Below are 24,418 nucleotides of genomic sequence, written 5' to 3'. Positions count from 1 at the left end.
AACCCTGCGGTCGTCACCCGAGGCCCGCAGAGATTTCCCACGGAGGGCATGTAAAGCATCTGCACTGTTAACAATGCCAAAAAAAACCCCAAATAATGGTGGAATGCTCTCCCTCCTGTCATCAGAGCTATTCTGCTATCAACTTTAGACACCCTTGTTTCACTAAGCACTAAGACTGGTCCTTGCTGCCTTAGCTACCAGACGTTTTACAGGTGGGCTGGATTTTCACGAGGCATTATTCTGTTTCCCAACACTGTCAAACCGATAGTTACGTAAATTCAACTAACTAATATACAGTCATACCTTGGGTTGAATATGCTTCGAGTTGAGCACGTTCGAGTTCCACTCCGCAGCAACCCAGAAGTAACGGAAAATGATGTCACGCGCATGCGCAGAAGTGGTGAAAAGCAACGCGCGCATGTGCAGACATGCCGTCACTAGTTACATTTGCTTCTAGATGCAACCGGGGCTCCGGAACAGATCCCGTTCGTATCTAGAGGTACCACTGTAACCACAACGTAACTGGTTGTGTTTAACTATAGAAATTCTTTATACATCATATTAACATAACTCTTCACATTATCTAATTGAGAAGAAGTAATTAAAGACCAACGTTTAGAACAGGAAATACAAATACAAATAGTCCTTATATACAAATCAGTTCTTATATACGTAATGTCCAAATAGAAGCTTTTGTGTTCCACATACGTCTTAGCGAATACAAGTGTCAAAAATAGCAAAATATAGTTGCTGTATGCCGATGTCATTCGTTCCATGTCTCTGATACACAAAATATGATTGTGCATGGCTGACGAAGACCGGCACAGAGAAACAAGGTATTATTCCGGGAATCCTTGTCACGTTCAAGTTCTTTCGTCTGACACCGGCATACAGCAACTGAATTTTGCAAAGGCAGACGTTAAGATCTTTCGTTTCCTTCATCTGATACCTGCACACAACCATACTTTGCCAAGGCAGATGTGGAACATTACAAAGAAAAGTTCATCTTTTGAAAGTACTGCTCCTTAAAAGTTGTTACGTTTACACTTGTATTTGCTAAGATGTACGTGGAAGACAATCTGACCCGGCTATGAGGGATCGCCAAAAAAAGAAGAAAATACTTTCAGCCGCTCAGTCAAGTACAACGCAAAGGTGGGATGTCAGAGATTTATCCTGCAACAGACCCTCATGTATCTGTCAGCCCACGCCCCTTGTGCCTTACCCTGTCACTGGGTACATAAGAGAACAGGGCTCCCATGACAGTCTCTGGCTTACAGCCTGAGCAGGCCACAGAGGGCAGGGGTTCAGGGAGACCCCTTCACACCCAGAGTGAGCAACCAAGCCTTGGGCAGACCAGAACCACCACTTTGCCCTCTGGCCTTGCGGCAAATTGTTGCCACCTTCGTCAGCCGGCACAGCGCTACGCATCAGAAAGGATACTGCTATTAGGAACATAGGAGCCTGCAGGATCCGGCCAACGGCTCATCTAATTCAGCACCTTCTTCTCAGCGGCTGAACATTTGCCTCCAGGAAGCAGGATCCGACACAAGAGCAGCACTCCCCCCTCCCGTGGCTTCAAGTAACCAGTTAAACTAATCCACTGGAGTTTCAGCCCTGAGCTGCTATCAAAGGGCAGTTCCGCCTGCTAGGCTGCACCACCCTCACAACGCCCCCCCCCACACACACTCTGCCTGCATTCCAGGGACAAGCACTGGTGCCACCTCGCCAGCTCCTCGGGGGATTCCCGCTGACCCAGCCTGCCCTGGCAAGAGCGTCGCCTTCTCAGTGTTTGCTTCCCATTCAGGCGGAACATGAGCAAAGTGAGCCGAGGCCCCGGTGGAAATGGCATGGCAGCCGGCCCAGCCAGCCAGCCATGCTCCGCGGCCTCAGCCGCCTCCGCAGACCTCCGGAGAATACTCTGGGGCTCTTCCAAGGCCGTGAACACATCAGCGGAGCCATTAGGCCCCCTTGGCACTCCCCGCGCTCTCGCGCTCTCTCTCTCTCTCTCTCTCTCTCGCACATGCAGGCATGCACACTCGCTCTCACTCTTTCCTGCCACGAGGCAGAGCTAGGCGTGAAGCGGGGGCTGCCTCCTGCCGTGACACAGCCAACCTGCCGGGAGCTGCAGAGCCAACAGGATTCGCACAAAACTCAACGTCCCTGGCAAAACACACCCCGGGGGATGCTGGGGCCACGAGGCAGCGCTGTCTCCCCCATGGACCCCACGCTGCTCTCCCTGGGGCTTCCAATTCAGCACACAATCCCCCCTGATCCTAACCCAATGGGCTCCTCTGAGTCGAGGTCCCCGGGCACAAGGGGATTTGGAACAAGGCACAGGGCTGTTCTGCCAGCAAAACGAAGCACAGGGAAGCTGCAGAGGCCTCTGGATGAGACCTCACCTTCGAGACTAACTACCCGGACTCTCGTCTATGAGAAGATGCGGCCACATTTGCCAGTCTTGGAGGGGACAAGAGGCGGGTTGTGGGCGGCTTGTTTTGTAAAGAGATGAGCCTCTGTCTTGGAAGCCTCGCTCCCAAGCCACCCTCAGCCCAGAGTTTGCCAGGGAGAGCCGGCAGCCCAGGGGCACGTCCAAAGGGGAGCCCGGCTCCTCAGGAGTAGACCTACTTGTTGCCACGCAAGCCTTCCCGGCGGCTGGCCAGCCCTTCGGACACAAGCGACTCTGCGATGTTCTCCCCAGCTGTGTCTGCCAAGGAAAGACAGCCAGGTTAGTGAAGCAGCACAGCACCCAAGAACGGAAGAATTGGCCGGCAGGATCAGGCCCCAGGGGGCCAAACCACAGGCAGGATGCGAGTGCAAGAGCCCTCTCTTCTGCAAAACTGGGATTCAGAAGCAACCACAGAGACAGGGCAGAGCCACTGTGGGTGGAGATGCTTTTAATAAAATAAAAATCTTAACTAAAAGCAGAAGAAATGCTTTCAATGAGGGGGCTGGTGCCCTGCTGGTTTTGTCTGCGTGTTTTAAACAGTTTTAAACAGATTTATGAATAGTTTGAATTGATTGTTAATGACTGTGGGAGTTTCCCCCATATTTTTAGCTGCCATTCTTTTATTTGTACGTCAACGCAATATAAATAAATATATCATAATAATAGAAATAGCCACCGGTAGCCTACCTGGAGGGCGGGAAGTGAGGTGCACCCAGAGCCCACGGCAAGTCGGCCTGGCTTGACCCACAGAGACTGCCCCCCCCACATGGCCAGGCCGCTTGCAGTGGGCAAAGGTGGCAGAAAGAAAGGAGTAGATCACTAGAAAGCGCCCAAGCGGGATTTCACCACTGTGTACAAGGAAGAAGGCCTGCCACTGCTGGGCGGGGGGGGGGGGGGGATGTTTCCTCACCTTGCTCTGCCAAGGATCAGGGCCTCCCCAGGCGCTCTTAACAAGGATCTCCACACACAAAGCCCTCCCTCCTCAAAAAGGCTTCCAGGGGACCCACACAAAGAGGCTCCCATGGAAGGAAAGAGTTATGTAGAGGACTCCCTGTTCTTGAATGGGGTAACTGTGCCCCTGAAGGAACAGGAGCGCAGCCTGGGAGTCATTCTGGACTCACAGCTGTCCGTGGAGGTACAGGTCAATTCTGTGACCAGGGCAGCTGTCTACCAGCTCCATCTGGTACGCAGGATAGGACCCTCCCTGCCCACAGACTGTCTCGCCAGAGTGGTGCATGCTCTGGTTATCTCCCGCTTGGACTACTGCAATGCGCTCTATGTGGGGCTACCTTGGAAGGTGACTCGGAAACTACAACTAATCCAGAATGCGGCAGCCAGACTGGGGACTGGAGGCAGCCACTGAGACCATATAACACTGGTCTTGAAAGACCAACATTGGCTCCCAGTACGTTTCCGAGCACAATTCAAAGTGTTGGTGCTGACCTTAAAAGCCCTAAATGGCCTCGGTCCAGTATACTTGAAGGAGCGTCTCCACTCCCATCGTTCTGCCCGGACACTGAGGTCCAGCTCCGAGGGCCTTCTGGCGGTTCCCTCCCTGTGAGAAGCAGAGGGCCCTCTCAGTGGTGGCACCCCCCCTGTGGAACGCCCTCCCATCAGATGTCAAGGAAATAAACAACTATCTTACGTTTAGAAGACATCTGAAGGCAGCCTCTGTTTAGGGAAGCTTTTAATGTTTGACGGACTATTGTATTTTAATATTTTGTTCGAAGCCGTCTGGAGTGGCTGGAGAAACCCAGCCAGACGGGTGGGTATAAATAAATTATTATTATTATTAACTGTAAAGGTCATGAAAAAGCTTCCATGGGCTTTGGAAGGCAGAGGGCGAGGAAGCACCCAGAGGGAGGGGGGCACCCGCTGGGGGGGGGGAGCAGAGGGACCCTGGGCTGCCCCAAGCAGGGGCATTTCAGGAGGCAGCCCTGTAGGCAGAGCCAAAGGCGCTCAAGTTCAGCCCAAGGCCAGGAACCCAGAGGCTCCGTCAAGGGGGGGGGGTCCTGCCAGTGACCCCCTCCAGCATCACCCAACCTTAAACCCACCCACACCCCCTTGGCAAATGCACTGCCAGTCCCAGGCCTGCCTCTCGCGCCCAAACCAGCGGCACAGTCCAGCCCAGAGAGTGGGGAGGGAGAGGCAGCTGCCAAGATCTGCCCAGCCAGCGATTTCAACATGGATCTCTTTAAAAGCTGAAGAAGTTAATTAGCAAACATCCACTCTTCAGCTAAATCCTGGGCTGTCAGGCGGCAGCAAGTCGAGGCCAGCGTGGCAGAAAAATCCTTCACGTGGAAGCAACCAAGGGGGAGAGATACTGGCATCGCTGCCCACCTCTGAAGATTTATGCCCGGCACGTGGCCCAGAGAGAGATGTGCAAACCAGTGGGTGGGAGGCAGAGCCCCACCCCGGCCCCCCAAAGCACTGGAGAGACACAGGCAAAGGACAGGTGGGAAAGGAGGGCAGGAAGGAGATGACCCACAGCCGGGGGGCAGGAGACGGGCATGGGAAGAGGAAGGGGAGAGAGGCTAGCCTCATCTCGGCAGAGAATTTTTATTTTGCATTTCTATCCCCGCCACCACCCGAAATGCAGGAAATCCAGGCCTGGACAAAGCCTCCTCATTCTAAGCTGTTTGTTGGCCTGTTTCCTGCAGAACCCCAGCCCCCAAAGCAGAAAACTCAAAGCAGGGGGGCAGAGGGAAAGAGAAAGGTGACCCAAGCTTGTCTGCTCTCTGGGCAAACACTGTGGGCAAGGGGCAGGGCGAAGGGGTGAGCACCCCTGGAGCTCAGGGCTCTGTCCTGGTCACTGGCTGGGCCCCTGAAGGACCCCCCCCCCGGCTTGGCTTCAAAATGCCACCGGTGGATTCGCACGTCACGGCTGGTGTGAGGCTCAAATTCTTGCCCTGAATGTGTCTTTTCTGCCTATGAAACTGGACTGCAGAGGACGAGGGAAACACAGCTCCCAGAACCCTTTAGGGTATTATACAGAACTTCCCAAAGTTGTATACTTCTGGAGATTCTGAACGAAGGAATATTTGGACGCAACTTTGGCTTTGAGACACTTGGATATGATTCTGGTATTGCACACATTATGTAAAAGACATATTTAAAGAAAGGAACTCTTGGTGGAATTTAAATGTCTTATTTTTATATTGGGTCTTTTAGAAAGTTCAACATAACTTAGGAGGCTCCAAGACTTTGGCCACCTCCTGAGAAGAGAAGACTCCCTGGAAAAGACCCTGATGTTGGGAAAGAAGGAGGGCACAAGGAGAAGGGGAAGACAGAGGACGAGATGGTGGGACAGTGTTCTCGAAGCTACCAGCATGAGGGAGGCAGTGGAAGTCAGGAGGGCCTGGCGTGCTCTGGTCCAGGGGGTCACGAAGAGGCGTACACGACTAAACGCCTAAACAACAACAACAACACATAACTGCATAGAGAGCTGTGTGAGCTGGGTTTAACTGGACCACCACCTTGGCCAACCCAATAGTCTTCTTGCCTGCCATGTTCCAGATTTCCAGCTGTGTTTCCCCTTCGCCAATTTCCCCTGGGAGAACAGTTCCCTCGTTTCCCCCCAGACCTGCCAGTGCCAACACATGACTACAGAGCTCTTTTTTTGATGGCTTTGGGAGCTGAAGAACTCAGAATAGGCTCAGGCTCTCCTCACCCCCCACTTGGCTGATGAACCTCAGAGCTCACAGGAGAACAGCCGGCTCAGGGAGGAAGGAGAGGCAGACTGGGCTGTGGGGATTTGCCCTCCAAGTGTGGGGCAACCCTGCGCAGGACCTCTCACCTTTCCCCAGGTACACCATCCCGTACTCCCGGCCTTGGGGCGTCTTGTATTCCACCGTGAAGCAAACCTCTTTCCCGATGAGCTTCTTCCGCAGGAATTCTCGGGCTGGGAACCCCCAGGGCTGAGGAAGAAGGAGGTTGCTGGTCAGGAACAGGAGCCGCTCAGCCCCACATCCCCGCCCCCAACACCTACTCCCAGACCCCTTGTTATTACAAGGTCGACTCGTCGCTTTCAGAAACTCACCCGTCAGCTTGCAAAAATAACAATTAAGAACCACCCATGTAATGCAGAATTTTTAAAAACCTCCACGGCCAGAAACAACTCTTAAAAGGGCTTCATATAAGCTCCTTAGGAAATTTGCATATTAAGCGGTATATAGCTACGGTTGACGATAAATGATGGATAAAACATCCAATGCGTGGGATGAACTTCTCTAGAGAGGGGATTTTCATATTATTATTATTATTATTATTATTATTATTATTATTATTACTACTACTACTACTACTATTTCATCCTTAGATCTCAGGGTGGTTCACAACATAAAAATACAAGGTAAGAGACAAATTCCTCAAGCAGGGCTGCTCCCACAGGTGAGGCCACCCCCATCTCCCCCCCCCCCACACACACACACACCACCCCATGCCCAGCCTCAGGAAGGGTCAACCTCAGGCCTGGACCTCAGAAGATGGGCAACTAAGTGGGGGGAGTGATGGAGGGGAGGGGGGAGGACAACTCACACCCAGGCTATTTCCTGCCAAAGAAGTGGAATAGCAACCAATAGCATGACTGAAAGGACCAGGAACCTACAGACAGAAAAATCTGACCCGAAGGGCCATTGGCAAGGTCACGATGTGCAGCAAAAGCACATAATCTGGGTGCCACACAAGTCCTGGCTGAGCGTAGGGTGTAAACCTGGCCACTGATGTAGGGGAGAGAGGGAATGTATAAACCACCCGTCCCGTCTTATATTCTGTTTTTAAAACAGAGGTTGGGGGGGCCATCTCTGGTGAGCTGTTCCAGAAGATCTGCAAGCGCCGTCTTGGCAGTCCAGATAACCCCAGAATTAATTGGCAGCTGTTGCAGCAATGAGCTCATTTATTAGCTTAGATGTAAGCTAACTGGAGGACGCAGGTGGCGCTGTGGGTTAAAGCCTCAGCGCCTAGGACTTGCCGATCGAAAGGTCGGCGGTTCGAATCCCTGCTGCGGGGTGCGCTCCCGCTGCTCGGTCCCAGCGCCTGCCAACCTAGCAGTTCGAAAGCACCTCCGGGTGCAAGTAGATAAATAGGGACCGCTTACCAGCGGGAAGGTAAACGGCGTTTCCGTGTGCGGCTCTGGCTCGCCAGAGCAGCGATGTCACGCTGGCCACGTGACCCGGAAGTGTCTCCGGACAGCGCTGGCCCCTGGCCTCTTAAGTGAGATGGGCGCACAACCCCAGAGTCTGTCAAGACTGGCCCGTACGGGCAGGGGTACCTTTACCTTAAGCTAACTGGCTGGCTTTGATATGCCCTCCTTATCTGTGGGGTGCTGGGCTCTTAGCCCAGAAAGGGGAGCTTATCTGTAGGATTTGGGCATTTGCCACTTCTGCCCTCACCTGGGCAGGTGAAGCCATCCGAGGCCCTGCTTTGTGTATAAAGAATGAATCCCCATTTCCTTGGGGGCAGACAGGCCATCTCCTTGCTACCCACCCCTCCCTTCGATTATGTGGGTCGCACCCTGTGCCCATAGCCTCCCCCCTTGGGACCTCCACAGCAGGTCCTGGCAGCCCCCCCCCATCAGGCCCTCAGTTGCCTCCGTGACCGGCATTCCCCCCATCTCCCCCTCCCCCAAGACCTACCTCGTCTGGTGTGTCCTTGCCATCTGGCTGCCCCGCAGCTGCCCGACGTGCCAGGTTGCCAGCACGGATGTTGCTGAGGTTGATCTGCTTCTCAGGAGGCGGTCCTCCACGAGGCTGGCCGCGAACTATGATGGCGCAGCCAGAGAGAACCTGGGGGGGGGGGGAGAGAAGGCAGGGGCATCATCAGTAGCAGCATCTAACAGAGCAAGCAGCATCAGAAGAGGACCCAGGAGTAAAGGTAAAGGACCCCTGACCATTAGGTCCAGTCGTGGATGACTCTGGGGTTGCGGTGCTTATCTCCCTTTACTGGCCAAGGGAGCCGGCGTACAGCTTCTGGGTCATGTGGCCAGCATGAATAAGCCACTTCTGGCAAACCAGAGCAGTGCATGGAAACACCGTTTACCCTCCCGCCGGAGTGGTACCTATTTATCTACTTGCACTTTGACGTGCTTTCGAACTGCTAGGTTGGCAGGAGCAGGGGCTGAGCAATGGGAGCTCACCCCGTCGTTGCGGGGATTAGAACCGCCGACCTTCTGATCGGCAAGTCCTAGGCTTTGTGGTTTAACCCTCCGCCCCACCCGCGTCCCGGGATCAAATGCCCACTCGGCCAGGAAACTGACTGGGGGACCTTGGGCCGACCTACCTCGCAGGCGAGTTTTGGGGATTAAATGGGAAGGACCAGGTAAGCCACACTGAGGGACCTGGAGGTAAGGCAAGTGGAATTCATAATAACAGGGACCTTGGCTGAGCAGGCAGGTGTGAGCGCCAGAGGAGCAATGCTTCATACAGGTGTGCCCAGGTAGCCTGAAGGCAAGGGACCCGTCTCCTCCTCAGCTGTTGCCACCATCAATGGCACCCTGCCAGACCTAGACGCTGCCCCTGAATGCGCAAGGTCCCAGTTTACTCACAGGGCGTTCGTCTGGGGCTCCTTCCTGCCCATGAACTTTGCCAGGATGTCAGCCACTGCCCAAGCCAACCAATAGCAAGGTACGTTGAGGGTGGGCTATGTGAATTTTCTATGCTGCCTTTCTGCCTTTCCCTCACACCGCTGCCAGTCAAGGCAGGTCAGAAAAGAGTAAGACCATTGACACAAAGGAGCAAAATCGCATCCTAAAGAGGAAGTCAAAGCGCTTGCAGCCGCTCATGAACTGCAGGGCCACAATCCGTCCAAAGGTAAAACGGAGCAGCAAAAACTAACGCTGCGCTGCCCTGGTTGCCAAAGCCCTAGACAACTCCAGCCCCAGATATCCGAATGGCTACCTTCTTCCCCGAAGACCCTCTCGGGGTTCTCGTGGCAGTCCCTCCACCTTCAGGGGCTCAAGGGGAGTGGCACCCCAGGTGGACGGGGCCTTTTCCGTGGCAGCCCCTCCCCACAGAGGTGCATCTGGTGCCTTAACTGCACAGCTGCCGGACACCTCTTTGCCCCCTGACTTCTTTTGCAATTGGAGGTCTATGTTCTTAGGACCCACCTCATTTTATGGTTGGGAGTTGTTTTAAAGTGCTCTTAATATCGTGTTTAATGTTCTATTCTGCCCTGGGACCTTGGGGCGAAGGATTGGTAACAAATTATTATTACCATTATCATTATTACTACTACTACTACTACACCTTGGATCCCAAACGCCTTAGTACTCAGACGTTTTGGCTCCTGAACGCTGCAAACCCGGAAGTGACTGTTCTGGTTTGTGAACTATTTTTGGAAGCCAAATGTCCGACGGGGCTTCCAATTGGCTGCTGGAGCTTCCTGCAGCCAACCAGAAGCCGTGTTTTGGTTTCCGAACGTTTTGGAATGGATTTCCGTTTGACTTCCAAGGTACGACTGTACTACTATGAAGCTTTTTTTTTTTAATCCACCGAAAGCTTTCACTGTGATTCCTTACAACTTCAGACAACCATTGGCAAAGAAGCAGCCAATCAATGTTACCCCCCAAGCCCCAGAGGCGGGACTTCCTTGGTTCAGCCACAGCAGCCTTTGAGAGCGCCCCCCCTCCTCTGGGACCCAGCAGGTCAAGCCCTCCCACTGCCTGCCCCACAGTGGAAGTTTCCCCTCCGCACAGGCATGCAAGAGGCAGGCAATGCCCAGGAGATTCCTCCTGCCAAGGTTCAGGGTCCAGGCAGCTCAATGGACCACAGGTCAGGCCTCATCTTGGCCGGCTGGGCAGCAATGGAAAGCCTCCGAGGCTGAAACCAGCAAATAAAAAGTTGCGCACTAGAAATTATGGACACACACACACACACACACACACACACACACCAGGCTCCTCGACACGTGGCCCATGGTCACCGCCTGTGGCTGCCTTTCTTCGAAGTAGCAAATGGAGATCAGGAAGATCTGTTTCCTGCCTGCAGCTAGCCATGGAAGCTACCAGGGGACAAATATCCTCCGGCTTGTGATGCTCTCTGCGATGCCCGCCTGGCAAGATGCAAAGGTGCACAAATCCAGATCTCCAGGCGTCCCTCTGGCCCCTCCACCAGCCAAGGCAGGCAAGGACACCGGGGCTTTGATGGCGCACAGCCAGGTATGATCAGGAGGGAGGGGGAACAGGCTACAGTCACCTGCAGGCGGCCTCTCCGGCCTCCTTCTCAAGGCAACCATTTCGAGCACCCAGGCTCAGGACCAGCGGCGTGAATTGGGACCCTGGCTTGCCTCCCTGTTCCAAGCGCCTTCTTCCCCCACCCTTCCCAAGGGCCATGGGGGGGTTTCTTGGGGGCTACATCCTCTTCTCGACTCCTTTCACCCAAATCGCCAGGCCTCAAACGTAGCAGTCAATGCCCCAGTCTATTAAAGCACTCTGCGCAAATGCCAAAGCATTAAACTCCAACCGGAGAAGCAAATTGACAAAATAATCAATTGGAGAGAGATTCTTTCAACGGAGCTTGTTCCACGGCTGTGGCACTCGATACACCCAGGACTGGAGCTGTAATTACTCTTAATCTAGTTCCCAGAAAGGGTTCAAGGACCACTCTGCTCTTGGCTGCTTGCCGGAGAAAGCCAAGGGCGAGATCCGTGGGAGCACCATCCTGCACAAAGGGCACCGCACAGGCTCCCTACCTGAGCCCCTTTGACTCCCAACGCCTCAGCCAGGCTTCCTGATCAGCCGACCACCTTCCAAAGTCTCCAAGAGACTCTGTGTCACCCCAACAGACAGGCAATTGTCAGGGCTTCACAGCAGAGGAGGCAGCCCCCTTACACCCCGGCAGAAACCAGCCGGCTGACTCCACTGTGGGCATCGGGTAACTGGCAGGTGGGCAGCCCTGCTCACCTGTCCGACTTGGGCCACAGAGGGCAGGGGAGAAAAAGCTTTGCCCCCCCCCCAAACTGGAACTACACTTGAATGCAGCTGCCAGTCAGAGGGTGCTACGGACCCCAAAATCCTCTGCTACCCCCACAGTCAACACTCCTTCGGTCTTTCCTCCACCCCAAATTTGTCACCCCTTCTCAAGTTTAGCAAGCTGATGCCACCTCTGTGAAAAATCACCACCAGAGAGAGCAGAGTTCCCACCTCACAATATCCCCCCCCCCAACTGAGACGCTGGGTTATATGCCTCTGGTTTAAGAGGCTGCCTGCCAGAGCCCAGGCTTTCCCCGCAGAAAGGACCTGACGGCCGATTCCACCAGTGGGGCCTATTCTCCCAGGAAGAAGGCGCTGCTCTCAGACGGAACAGAGGCTGAGGATCACTTCCTCCTCGTGGCAAAGGAACTCCACCTCACTTACAGAGATGCAGTGCAGCTCAGTGGTTAAAGTGTCTTTGTGGCACCTGGGAGACACCAGGGATCAAATCCCCACTTGGCCATGAACCTCACTGGGCGACGCTGGCCCAGCCCCTGCCTCTCCACCTAACCTACCTCTCAGGGTTGTTGTTGTGGGTGCTAAACGAGGAGGGGGAGAACCATAGCGGCCCCCTTGAGCTTGGCTGGTTTGTAAAATAAATAAAATGAACAAATAAATACAGTTGTACCTCAGAAGTCGAACAGAATCCATTCTGGAAGTCCATTCGACTTCCAAAATGTTCAGAAACCAAGGCACGGCTTCTGACTGATTTCCGATTGTGCAGGCACACTGGAAACAACAGCAGAAGCTGGGCCGGACGTTTGGCTTCCAAAAAAAGTTCAAAATACTTCTGGTATTTGATCGTTCAGGAGCAGGAACATTCAACTCCCAAGACGTTCGGGAGCCAAAGCACGGCTGTATACCCCAGGGCGAGAGGCTGAAGACTGAGGCACCTGTGGGGAACCTCCCCCCCCCATCCTTCCCAGGGGGCAGCCCCCCCCCCACGCCAGCCCCAGGGGCAGCAAGTGCCTCCCCGCTTCCCTAAGACCCTCTGGGTCACAGGGTGCTGCGTTTTGCCATTAAAGCACTGTTGCAAAAAAATTATAAATGAGAGCTGAATGAAATAAGAATAATGCTGGAATGGTTACAGGCTGTGATCTGGAGAAAGTGGCCAGAGCGCCACAGGCATCCCGGCCACCCTTTGCGGAAGTGAGGACGGGAGTAACGAACAGGGAGAGCGCTGCCCCCTTCTCTCCTCACAAGGCTGCTGCAGGGCAGGTCAGAATCTGCAAAGCTGAGCTGCACCCCACCCCTCGGGCAGCGGTCCTGGAGCACACTGCAGACCACCCACCGTGGACGGGTGCCCTCACCCCAGGGCACACCCCCTGCTTGCGCTGCTGGGGGGAACTCTCTCTAGCTGCCCCAGGACCTTGGCCCACCCAGCCCCACTGATCGTCTCGCTGTGGGGCAGAGATGCGCCTGTGCAGGATGCCCAGAAGACTCCGAAAACCAAACTAAACTGGTTCCCAACTAAACCGCTTCCGTCCCTGCCTGCTCCAAGGGAAGCGTCTAAATTGCAGAACTCTTTCATGTGGCGTGGCTCACACATCGCAGTGGGGTGACCCACAGGGCACTTGTTTCGGGATAGGGAAGGGAACCAGCTGCTCTCAGGCTCCAGAACCCTGCTATTTAGAGGCACCTGAACACCCTCTGCTCAACGGGTAAGGCCACTTCCTGCCCCCAGGTTGCAACATTACACCCTAGCATGCCTCTGGCTTATTGCAAGCAACTTCTGCTGCTGAATTTCTAGAGGCATTTGCAAATTATGGCCGAGACCTGGCACAGCCAACACATGTCCTGTGTCGCCGGATCTGCAGCAAAAAGCAGCCCCCGGGACGGGGGGGGGGGGGACCCATACACACCAGATGCCAGAGCACCGAGCAGCAGCATGGCAGGCTGGACTAAGAACCCACAACACACATCCAAGCTGCCACGTGCGCTGACAGCACCAGTCCTGGACAATGTGGGTTCTGTGGAAGATGGCCTGAGAGAGCTGCCAGGGGGCAGCCCACAATCCCCCAGCCCACCCCATGAGACTGCCCTTCCAGGCTTGCCCCACTGCACAACTTTGTCAAGCTTACATCTTGCCCTTCTCAAAAAAGATACAACTGACACACAAACACACTGCTTCCAGAAAGCAAGTGTGAGCCTGGGTGTCCTTTGCAATGCAAAGGCGGTTCCAAAGCTCCCCTAAGTTATCCTGGGGGCGTTTTCTGAAGGTCACCGGAAGCCAGACCACTGGGCCACCTAGGGCAACGCTCTCCAGATGTTACTAGCGCCCAAATGCCAACAGGCTCAACCAGCATGGCCAACGGTCCAGGCCCAGAGCTGCAGTCCAGCAACATATGGAGGGGACTGCATGGGGTGCCCCCTGCCCACAGACCAGTCTCTTTCCCAGCTCTAGGGCAGAAGTTCCGGCCTGGACCCGAGGCCTTCTGCCTGCAACGTGTGCATGTGCTGAGACTCAGCCGGGCCCTTCCGGGCTGCATCACGTGCAGCAAAACAAGAGACTCCTCTTCTTCCTTATCTCCTTGCAGGAACATGCCTCACCCTCCCTAAAGTGCGGGTCTCCAAAGAAGGAGCTCAGGATGCTGCAATTGCACCCGGGAGAGAAAAGGGGAGTCCTGGGGCTCCCAGGCCTGGGGGCCACACGCCCACCTCCCACAGGGGAGCCGAGGGCCTTCCCACAGGGGCACCTGGCTGGCGTCTCTGGGGCACAGGGGGCTAGGATCCCTCTCACCCACCCACCCACTGCTGCTGCTGCTGCTGCTCATGGGGCGGGGTTTTGCACGGGCTTGGTCTGGACGCCCCCTGGGGGTCCCCCTCCCAAGCCTCCGGTTCTGCGACCCCCTCCCGCCCTTCCTGCCCCGGGAAAAGGGCTCGGGAGGAGGGTGGTGGGCTGAGGAAAGAGGAGAGCGGAGGGCGAGCTGGCGGAGGGGGGCACGTGGCGGGGAGCCCGGAAAGGGGCCTGGGCGCTCTGCCCATGCTCCGAGGCGCCCTTGGCGGCGCCCTTTCTTCCAGCCCCCGCCCCGGCTGGACCCCCCTCCGGGCAGCTGGGGCAAGGGGAGAGCGGAGGGGGGCCGGGCGCCGCCTCCCGGACTCTGCCCTCTGCCCATGCTCCGAGGCGCCCTTTACCATCTTGACGATGCCTCTCTGCAGGGCGGGGCTGGGGGCGCCCGAGGCGGCGGCGGCGGCGGCGGCGCTGCTGCTTCCGGAGGAGGAGGCCATCGCGAGGGGTCTCTTCTCTCGCGGGGTCTCTATCGGGGGTCTCTCTCGCTCTCTCTCGCTCTCTCTCTCTGCGAGGGACGCGGCGCGGACGGAGCGGCGGAAGGGGCGGGGCGAGGGGCGGGGCGCCAGCTTTATACCCCTCCTCCTGCCCCGCCCCCTCGCGCAGGCGCAGGGTCCGGCCCCGCCCAGTCCTGGAGAGGAGGGCCAATGGGCGGGCGCCTCCTCGGACCCGGACCCGCCCCCTCTCCGCCGGCTTAGCCAATGGGCGCGGCGAGCGGCGGCCAGGGAGGGAAAGGGGAGCGGATTCAAACCCGCGACGTCGCGGAAGGAAGGGGGGAGGGGGAGGAGGGGGAGGGGGAGGAGGCGGGACTTCCGGGTCAGGCGGGCCGAAGGACACGTCGGCAAGAGCTGCCCGCGCGGCAGGACCGCCCCCGGGGGAGGAGGGAGGGGCCGCCGCCTCGGACGCGCCTGCGCCTTAGAGGGGGATCCCGGGGAAGCCCGGCGGGCGGGCACGTGACCAAGGAGGGAATTCCCGGCCGCTGCTCCTCCTCCTCCGGCGGCGGCGGCGCTTAGGGTTGACTGTGGGCGACAATTCCAACTGCATCTTATTTTATAATATTTCATAATAAAGAAGGCTGATCATCGAATAATTGATGCTTTTGAATTCTGGTGCTGGAGGAGACTCTTGAGAGTCCCATGGACTGCAAGAAGATCAAACCTCTCCATTCTGAAGGAAATCAGCCCTGAGTGCCCACTGGAAGGGCAGATCCTGAAGCTGAGGCTCCAAGACTTTGGCCACCTCATGAGAAGAGAAGACTCCCTGGAGAAGACCCTGATGTTGGGAAAGATGGAGGGCACAAGGAGAAGGGGGCGACAGAGGACGAGATGGTGGGACAGTGTTCTCAAAGCTACAAACATGAGGGAGGCAGTGGAAGACAGGAGGGCCTGGCGTGCTCTTGTCCAGGGGGTCACGAAGAGGCGGACACGACTAAACGACTAAACAACAACATAATATCTGTCCGTATTGTTCATAGTGTTTGCTACATTACAAGTGAAATTAAAATTATATATATAAAGGTAAAGGTACCCCTGCCCGTACGGGCCAGTCTTGACAGACTCTGGGGTTGTGCGCCCATCTCACTCAAGAGGCCAGGGGCCAGCGCTGTCCGGAGACACTTCCGGGTCACGTGGCCAGCGTGACATCGCTGCTCTGGCCAGAGCCAGAGCCAGAGCCGCACACGGAAACGCCGTTTACCTTCCCGCTGGTAAGCGGTCCCTATTTATCTACTTGCACCCGGAGGTGCTTTCGAACTGCTAGGTTGGCAGGCGCTGGGACCGAGCAGCGGGAGCGCACCCCGCTGCAGGGATTTGAACCGTCGACCTTTCGATCGGCAAGTCCTAGGCACTGAGGCTTTAACCCACAGCGCCATACACACACACACAGACAGACACACAAATATATATATAATTTATTACTTCCCCAGCCACTCTGGGCGGCTTCCAACCAAAGATTAGAAATACATTAAAACATCAGTTTTCTCCTGATAACATCAGTTTTCTCCTGAGAAATCGCTATGTGGGACAATGTTGCAGGAACTCCCCCCCCCCCCAATCATTCAGTTTGTTCAAAGACGACACACTCACACACGACATACGCGACGTTTCTGTTATAAATTCATAGTAAATCAACCATACATCCAGTGGCGTAGCGTGGGGGTGCAGGGGGGGCCGGCCGCACTGGGCGCAACATCTGGGGGTTAGGGGTAGGGAGCGCAAATTACTTGTCTTGCCCCGGGTGCTGACAACCCACGCTACGCCACTGCATACATCGGATTTACACGGGTCCCCTTTGTTACAGAAATTACAGGGGGAGCACATCTTTAAAGTTAAATATTACAAATATTATGCCTGAATGTATCCTTCCAACTTGACAGCTCAGGGAAGTCACCTAGCTTTAAAAATAATATAAAATCATCTCCTTTCCCAGTTTCCTCCATTCCAAAGCTATTTTCCCCTTGCAAAAGGACTCCAGGAAGTTCCCAGAGGTGACAATTGCTGGGCTCATTGTTAGCCAAAGGAAGCCAAATCTCATCACCTGACTCGCCTCAGGCTCCAGACATGCAAAGGAACTTCTATTGTACTTTTGGTTGGTGGGTACTTAAGACATATTTGTCTATGCTAATCTTATACCTGAGCCTTGCCCTGCCATGTCTGCTTATGCTAATCTTGTACCAAGGACTTGTCTGGACATGGTTGCCAAGGTTAACCCCTCCCCTTCGAACTGTATTCTGGGATGTGGTGGGAAAATTTTAAATGTCCTTGTCACCCCATCCTCGGGGTTCAAAATTCCTCTTTGAACCTATTGCACAATAAACTTTGGTCTACAGCTATTTGCTCCGGTTGGTGGCTGGGCTCCTTCCTTTATTCCGCAGGGACCCGCGGGCTCTGCCCGACCAGCTGGGGGACTGAGCAGCCTCACACCTTGATTTTTTCATAACAAAGTGAAATTAAAATAATTAATAATAATAATAATAATAATAATAATAATTTATTACTTATACCCCACCCATCTGGCCAGGCCTCCCCAGCCACTCTGGAAGGCTTCCAACCAAAGATTAAAAATACATTAAAACATCAGTCAATAAAAACATCCCTAACAGAGCTGCCTTCAGATTCTTTCTTCAAGTTTTTGTCTTCTTGGTTCCTGAGTTTTCCGGTCAGTTTGCCATTTCGGCATAGTCCAGCCATAGGCAAACTCAGCCCTCCAGATGTTTTGGGACTACCACTCCCATCATCCCTGACCTCTGGTGCTGTTAGCTAGGGAAGATGGGAGTTGTAGTCCCAAAACATCTGGAGGGCTGAGGTTGCCTTTGGCTGGCATAGTCTTAACAGCTTGGTTTGCCATTCCTCTCTGGCAGGGACTGAAATGCTGACATGTTGTTGTTGTTGTTGTTTAGTCGTTTAGTCGTGTCCGACTCTTCATGACCCCATGGACCAGAGAACGCCAGGCACTCCTGTCCTCCACTGCCCCCCGCAGCTTGGTCAGACTCATGCTGGTAACCTCGAAAACACTATCCAACCATCTCGTCCTCTGTCACCCCCTTCTCCTTGTGCCCTCCATCTTTCCCAACATCAGGGTCTTCTCCAGGGAGTCTTCTCTTCTCATGAGGTGGCCAAAGTACTGGAGCCTCAGCTTCACAATCTGTCCTGTACATGTACGGGACCCCAATGGCCATCTAGTCCAGCCCCTCACCAGGAGGCAGGACCTTCTCGGGAGACCCTCTCGCTCGCTCAGGAGGTGATCTTGGGGACATTTTGTGAGGCCGGGCACTGGACACGCAGGAGACTCGTTCCTTCCCTCTATGTGGCTCCCCGTCGCTGGTCCCTTCCTTCCCCAAAAAGCGATTAACAGGGACTTCCGGGTTAGCGCCATCGTTTAATGGCGGATTCCCTCCGAGCTCCGGAGGGAATCGGCTCCGCAGGATCGGGTCTTGCCCGCGGCGCCGACGCGGGGACCCTCAAAAATCACAGGCGCGGATGCCTGTGAACCTGGTGACTCGGCGGGCACCATTTGCGCCCCCCCCAAACCACGAAGGAGCCTTTTTAAAGGCTTCTGAACGGAGATGGGGTGCGGCGCGGTGCTGTGCTGTGAGTCCACTGCTCCTTCTGCGAAGCGAAGCCGCAAGCCATTGACGGAGAGCGCTGACTTTTTCCTTGGAACAATTGGACTTTAAACTAAAAACCCGTGAGTAATATGGAATTTGGAATTTAAAGAAAAAATTTATTTTGAATCAGGAACGAGCGGGGAAGGGTTAAAAAGGAAGTTCGCCCCCCCCTATGTAGATAATTTTAAAGCAAAGAACTTATTACCTAAGGTCGAGAGGATCTTCTTTTTTTTATTAAATGATTTCAACCCTCATGGTTTGACACTATAAGAAATTTTACCGGAGGATATAAGATTAAAGTGTGGGAGCTCAAGTTTCACCCCCCCGGACCCGGGAGTGTCCCGCGAGAGAGCCTGCTGATGAAGCACTGAGGACTTTGACAGCTGTCAAATTGGCTGTCAGAGGGAAAAAGAGAACTTTGTTTCTGTTGTTCCTGCTGGTTATATTGGTTATAATTTGTTGCGAATAAGAAAGAACTGATACAAATAAAATGGCTTTTGGACTGGAGCTGAAAAATACTAACAAACTAAAATCCCCCTAGAGGGGGTTTTGGACATTACAACAATGGCTGGAGAAGGGAAAATCCAGATTGAACTGGAAAGAACATTTGTTCTCTTGGGAAAATTACAAGGGGAAATTCGTGTTTTGGCTACAAGTGTTACAACTCTGGCCTCAACAGTAAACAATGCTGTTGGAGCTGATAAGGATTCGAAGCAGGAAGCTCACATATTTGAACATTTAGGCAAACTTGAATGTTATGAGAATGTGGAAGAGGAGATATGTGATGTTTTTGAAGCCAAGGAAGGAGGAGTTGTAACTTCCCAGATGTTAAATGAAAGCTGTTATGAGAGCTGCAGCTGGTGGCCTGACATGAAGGCAACAAAGGAGAATGACAATCTGATGTGGAAAGCCTGGCCTGAATTGGTGAGCCTGAAATTAAGAGATCCCCTTTTGTGGAGATCTGAAGACCGAAGGATTACAAGCTTGATCTTGGGGACATTTGGACTTGACAGGAGTATGTTGGGGTACCCTAGAGGTTTTAAGTATGGAGGGCTGGCTGGGAAGAATATGAACCCTGTTCGGCCAAAGTCTTTTCGAAATCTGGGGTTTAACATTAAGGACTATCAAAAAGGCCAGCAGAGAGGGGCTGAAAGAGATTTAAAAGCCTCGGACGTGAGATCTCCAGGCTAGACAAGATATCGAACTGATGAACATTTTTTGGGAACTGAAACCGGGAAAGGGGTGGGTGGGGTCTGGGAATCCAAAGGGTATATAACTATAACTTGCTTTATTTTTACTATGTTCTGTTATCTGTTTGGAATTGGGGAAATCTATGGAAGGGATATTTTGGTCGACTTTAGGAAAAGTGTAATGAGCAATGTTGTTTAAGTATTTGATGTTTAATTTTGAATATAAGGATTTGTTGAATTAAAAATTTAAATTGGAATACAAGAAGGGGAGGTGAGAGGAGGTCAGAGAAACAAGTCAATGGAAATAAGTATTGGAAATTGTATCTGTTTTAATTTTGTGTTTTTTGTATTTTTGCTGTTTTTTCTTTCTTTTTGTTTTTTAAACTAATTTTTGGAAAATTCAATAAATATACTTAAAAAGCAAAAAAATCAAAAATCGATTAACAGTGCTCAGAGCTTCCCAGCCAGGCTGGCGGCAATTCCCCAGGCATCTGGCGTACCCGCCTGGAGACTCTAAGATCCAGGATGGGGCTGGGCTGCTGCTGCTACGCAGGCACCCCTTGGAGACTGGCAGCTCCCATCCTCCGTGCCCGTTTCGGACAGAATCGGAGAGGGGCTGAGCTGGGGTGCTCGTCTGCGCTGCCTACTGGCTGAGAAGGGTTTCTTTTGGGGCCACCCCCAAGGAGACCCTGCTACATGTTAGATTTCTGTTATGCCACTGTGCAGTTTTTGGAGTCACAAGACTCTGTTGTGTTACGGTAAAATCTGGGTGCGAGGCTGCTCTGCCACCCAGCTCGTCGGACTAAGTCCGCGGGTCCCTGCGGAGGAAAATGAGCTCAGCCGGAGACAGGAGCAAGCTGCAGAAGATCCAAGTTTATTGCGCAACAGGTTCAAGGCGAGATTGAACAGTGAGAAAGGGGTGACATGAACTTTTGAAACTTCCCTCCATGTCCCAGAATACAGTGCAAAATACATCCCAGTTACATCATGAATACATTAAGAAGAGGTTGGGTTACACAGATTACATCATGAATACTTTAAGAAGAGGTTGGGTCACACAGGATTAACATATGGAGGAGGGAGGGGGGAATATGCAGAGCTGGAGATATGCGCAGATAAGCACATCCTGAGTACCGGTGATGAGAAGACAATGGTCCATGTACTGGCATTGCCCGGAGGAAAGGCTTGGCAGAGTGATTTGACAGGATTAGGGTCTTGACACCTTGCTTGAGGGATTATGGAGGACAGGGGAGGTGTCATGGAGTCCTAGAGAAATTGAGCAAATTGGCACGTTGAGTTTCTATGAATTTTATAGATTTTAGTCCCTTTTGACATTGACAATTGGAAATAAATGGATATATTGTAGCGAAAAAAAAGGTGAAGAAGACATGGCCCCCCCTTCCGTATCAGTTGACATTCCAGACTGTTGGAAGTCTCACGGGAGACGAGAGACGGATGTTGTTGTTACTGGCTTCCTGTTTCTTTGTTCCAGTTGTTCCCTGACTCTCACAGAGAGCAGATGCATATTCCTTTCTGTCCTGCGTAGTTAGAAATAACCTAGCACATATTTCCAGCTCCTTCTGCTGTTTGGATCCCCTGCGGAATGGGAACGTGCCTGAAGCCTCATCAAAGGCATAGGTCGTTAATTAGCCTCATCAAAGGCTTAGGTCGTTAATTAGGTCATTGGAGGAGGAGAGCCTGATGGATTCCAAAGTATGAAGAAGAGGAGAGCTATTTCAGCTCGGCCCTACGGAACCTCCGACACTACATCCAGCCCTTCTTCCTGGGGGTGATAGGGAGAGGGTCAGACGTCTCTCTGGCTTCTGACTGTGGGCCCAGCCCCCTTGCGCTACCAAGAGCCAAACCCAGCCGGGAAGCCTGAGGTGACTGTCTCAGTCAGCAGGATCCCCCAGGGCAGCAGATCCTAACATTGATCTTTCCTCCGCCCTTGTTCCTTATGTAAATCTTCCATCACCACTTCTTCCCTGCCAGGGAGAAGAACACCATTTTGGGGTCCACCTCTAGTGCCAAAATGCACTTGGTATCAGGTGAATTTGGAATGTGAGAAAGTCCATCAGTTCCAACACCTGTGTTTTGCATTGTTTTACTGTGAATAAGTTGAGTTTCCAAGAATCGCAATGGGGGAGGGAGGTTTTAAAACCATAGAATCATGGAATTGCAGTGTTGGATGGGACCCCAAGGGTCATCTAGTCCAACCCCCTGCAGTGCAGGAATCTCAGCTAAAGCACCCTTGACAGACGGCCATCCAACCTCTGCTTTAAAACTTCCAAGGAAGGAGAGTCCATAATCTCCCCACCTTTCCATCATCAAACAGCTCTTGGTGTCCTGATGTTTGGTCAGAATTTCCTTTCTTGTAACTTGAAGCCATGGGTTCGAGTCCTACCCCCCAGAGCAGGAGAAAAGCTTGTTCCCTCTTCCATGTGACAGCCCTCAAGATATCTGAAGATGGCTCTCATATCTCCTCTCAGTCTCCTCTTCTCCAGGCTAAACACCCAGTTCCTTCAACCATTCCTCATCAGGCTTGGTTTCTAGACCCTTAGTCATCTTGGTTGCCCTCCTCTGCGCATGTTCCAGCTTCTCAGCATCCTTCTTAAATTGTAGTGCCCTGAATTGGACACAGTATCCCACGTGTGGTCTGACCGAGACAGAATAGAGCGGTACTATGATTTCCCTTGATCTGGATGCTAGACTTCTGCTGATGCAGCCTAGAATAGCATTGGCCTTTTTTGCTGCTGCATCACACTGTTTATGCTGCAGAACAGAGGGTGGAAATGCATGAACATTAAGAGGACAGGGTTGAGCCTGTTGATTTGCTGGGAGCAACAAAACCTCAGCTGCCCACCCTCAGCAAGGGAGGTGCTGAGTTCTTGGTGCCCTGCCAGGGGCTTCTTGGTGGCCAGGGGGTCTCGGCCTTCCGCTCCCCAGAATCCCAGGCAGGGGGGACCAGCGCTGGTGAGCTAGAGGGGCAGATGGAGAAGGAAAAGGCATCAGCTTCCAGTGCTCCAGAGAGAGATTTGGGGAGATGGGAGATTTGGATCTCTGAAGTGCCCCAGCTGGTCTCAGTTGTGAAGAGATTCAGAACTTACAGGGTTAAGAAGTTCTGAGTGACGTCTCACATTCCTGAGGCGTGGCTAAGGTTTCACAGAGGGGAGTGTTTTTCTCTGTGTGTCTGTTCTTCCGTGCTTCTGACGGTGAGACAGCAAGATGAGTGCTCTCTCGCCTGGTGATCTATGAGTTGTTTTTCTACACGATTAAAGACTGAAAGAAATACGCACGAACGCCTGAGTGTGTTTGATTCGGTACACACACACACAGCGACAGTTTCTACGCTGAGCAAACTCTGCTACAAGTAGCTGACGGAGGACGGAGAGCTGAGCGGCGCAGAGGAAGTGTGCCAGGCTCCATTCCAAAGGCTACGCAATTCCACAGGTTATGGGCGGTAATAAAAAGCTTTGAAGCTGTTGCCAAAGTGTGCCGGTGTGTGTTGAAGAAGACGCTGGAGCCAGCTGGAAGTCCTGCCTAACGTTTGAGGGCAGAGGAACTCGCTGGGAGGAGCTGGTCTGCTGAGCCGGGTGCCGGAGAGCTGCTGCTGGTTACGTGAATACGCTGGGCCCCAGGGGTGAAGATGGCAGACAGCCATGAATCATGGGCAGTCCCATTCGAAAAATTGGATGGCAGAAACTGGGAAGAGTGGAGCCGAAAGCTGAAGGCATGGCTGGTAGCCAAGGGTCTGTGGGAAGCGGTCCAAGGGCCTCCACTACCACCAGCGGCGGCCGGTGCTTCAGCAGCAGACATTGCTAATGCCCACGCTTCACAGAGAAAAAATCACAAAGCTCTGGGAGCTATTGTGCTTAGTTTGGAGGGTTCGCAGCTACCTTTGGTGGAGGGGCTGGAGACTGCTTTTGAGGCCTACCAGGCACTGGAAAGAGTGCACCACAGGACCACAGCTGGGGCAAAGATCCACACCACCAGACGCCTGTTTGAGATGAAGCTGCGTCCTGGTGATAGCATCAGGAAGCATGTAACTGAGATGCTCTCTGTGTTTAACCAGCTGAGGCTGTTGCAAGTTAACTTTTCTGAGGAGCTGAAAGTGTATATTTTGCTCAGCTCTCTGGACAAAAGTTATGACAATTTGTGTCTAACTTTGGAATCTATGGATCCTCAAGCGCTTACGCTTTCTTACGTGACAGGACGTTTGAGTGACGAGGAGGAACGCCGTATCAGAGAGGGCAAAGCTGGGACGGGGGGCTCATCCGGTTGCAGGGGTGGAGCCAAGCCAGCGGAATGCACGGTTCAGGCTTTTTCCACTCGTCGGTACTATGTCTGCAATTCTGCTGACCATCTGCGTCGCTCCTGCCCCCAGAGAGCCAGGGAGGCTGCGCAGGATGTTTCCAAGGTCGCTTCCCATGGGAATCAGCCAGGTTTCCATGGCAGCCAGTCCAGGAGAGGAGGCAGGCGTGGGAAGGCGCAAGGAGTACGTGACTTAGAGAATGAAGACGGTCCTTATCAGCTGACGGCCTCAATGGCAAAGTTTGGGGACTACTCCAGGGAGGACAGAGTAATGCGTTGGATCATTGACTCTGGAGCCAGCAGGCACCTGATAACAGCGACACCTAGTGTCGAGATGTGGAACTGCAGAGCTGTTTCAGCTGAGAAAACAGTTGAATTTGCTGATGGGACACAAAAGCCAGTATCTAATGTAGCAAATGTTTATGTTTCTGTCTTGCAGGCGGAGCTGGAAGTCTACGTGGCACCTGGGATGAAACATTGTCTTTTATCTGTCCCTTGTCTCTTACAGGAGGGGTATAAGGTGTGCTTCGAACACAATGTACAATTTTCAGAGGGGGGAAGCAACTGGTCAGTGTTGCAAAAGGGCAGAACAACCTCTTTGTTCTGGAAACAC

At 53.3% G+C, this 24,418-nt stretch overlaps 2 protein-coding genes across 2 annotated transcripts in view; one reads left to right on the top strand and one right to left on the bottom strand.

The window, feature by feature from the left end:
- Positions 1 to 14,714, bottom strand: part of SND1 (staphylococcal nuclease and tudor domain containing 1) — a 242,053-nt gene extending 227,339 nt beyond the window's left edge. Inside the window, exons 1-4 of the mRNA XM_079992359.1 lie at positions 14,547 to 14,714; positions 8,080 to 8,229; positions 6,243 to 6,363; positions 2,626 to 2,704 (exon numbers count right to left, since the gene is read on the bottom strand). Of these exons, the coding sequence (XP_079848485.1) occupies positions 2,626 to 2,704; positions 6,243 to 6,363; positions 8,080 to 8,229; positions 14,547 to 14,639 (443 nt within the window). The 5' untranslated portion in view covers positions 14,640 to 14,714. The remainder of the gene's footprint in view (positions 1 to 2,625; positions 2,705 to 6,242; positions 6,364 to 8,079; positions 8,230 to 14,546) is intronic.
- Positions 1 to 24,418, top strand: part of GCC1 (GRIP and coiled-coil domain containing 1) — a 325,404-nt gene that overhangs the window by 256,683 nt on the left and 44,303 nt on the right. The gene's annotated exons all lie outside the window — the stretch shown is intronic.

The sequence above is a fragment of the Podarcis cretensis genome (assembly GCF_951804945.1).
Source record: "Podarcis cretensis genome assembly, chromosome: 10".
Taxonomy (NCBI): domain Eukaryota; kingdom Metazoa; phylum Chordata; class Lepidosauria; order Squamata; family Lacertidae; genus Podarcis; species Podarcis cretensis.
The sequence above is the reverse complement of the archived record's forward strand: the minus strand, read 5'-3'. Positions and strand labels throughout refer to the sequence as shown.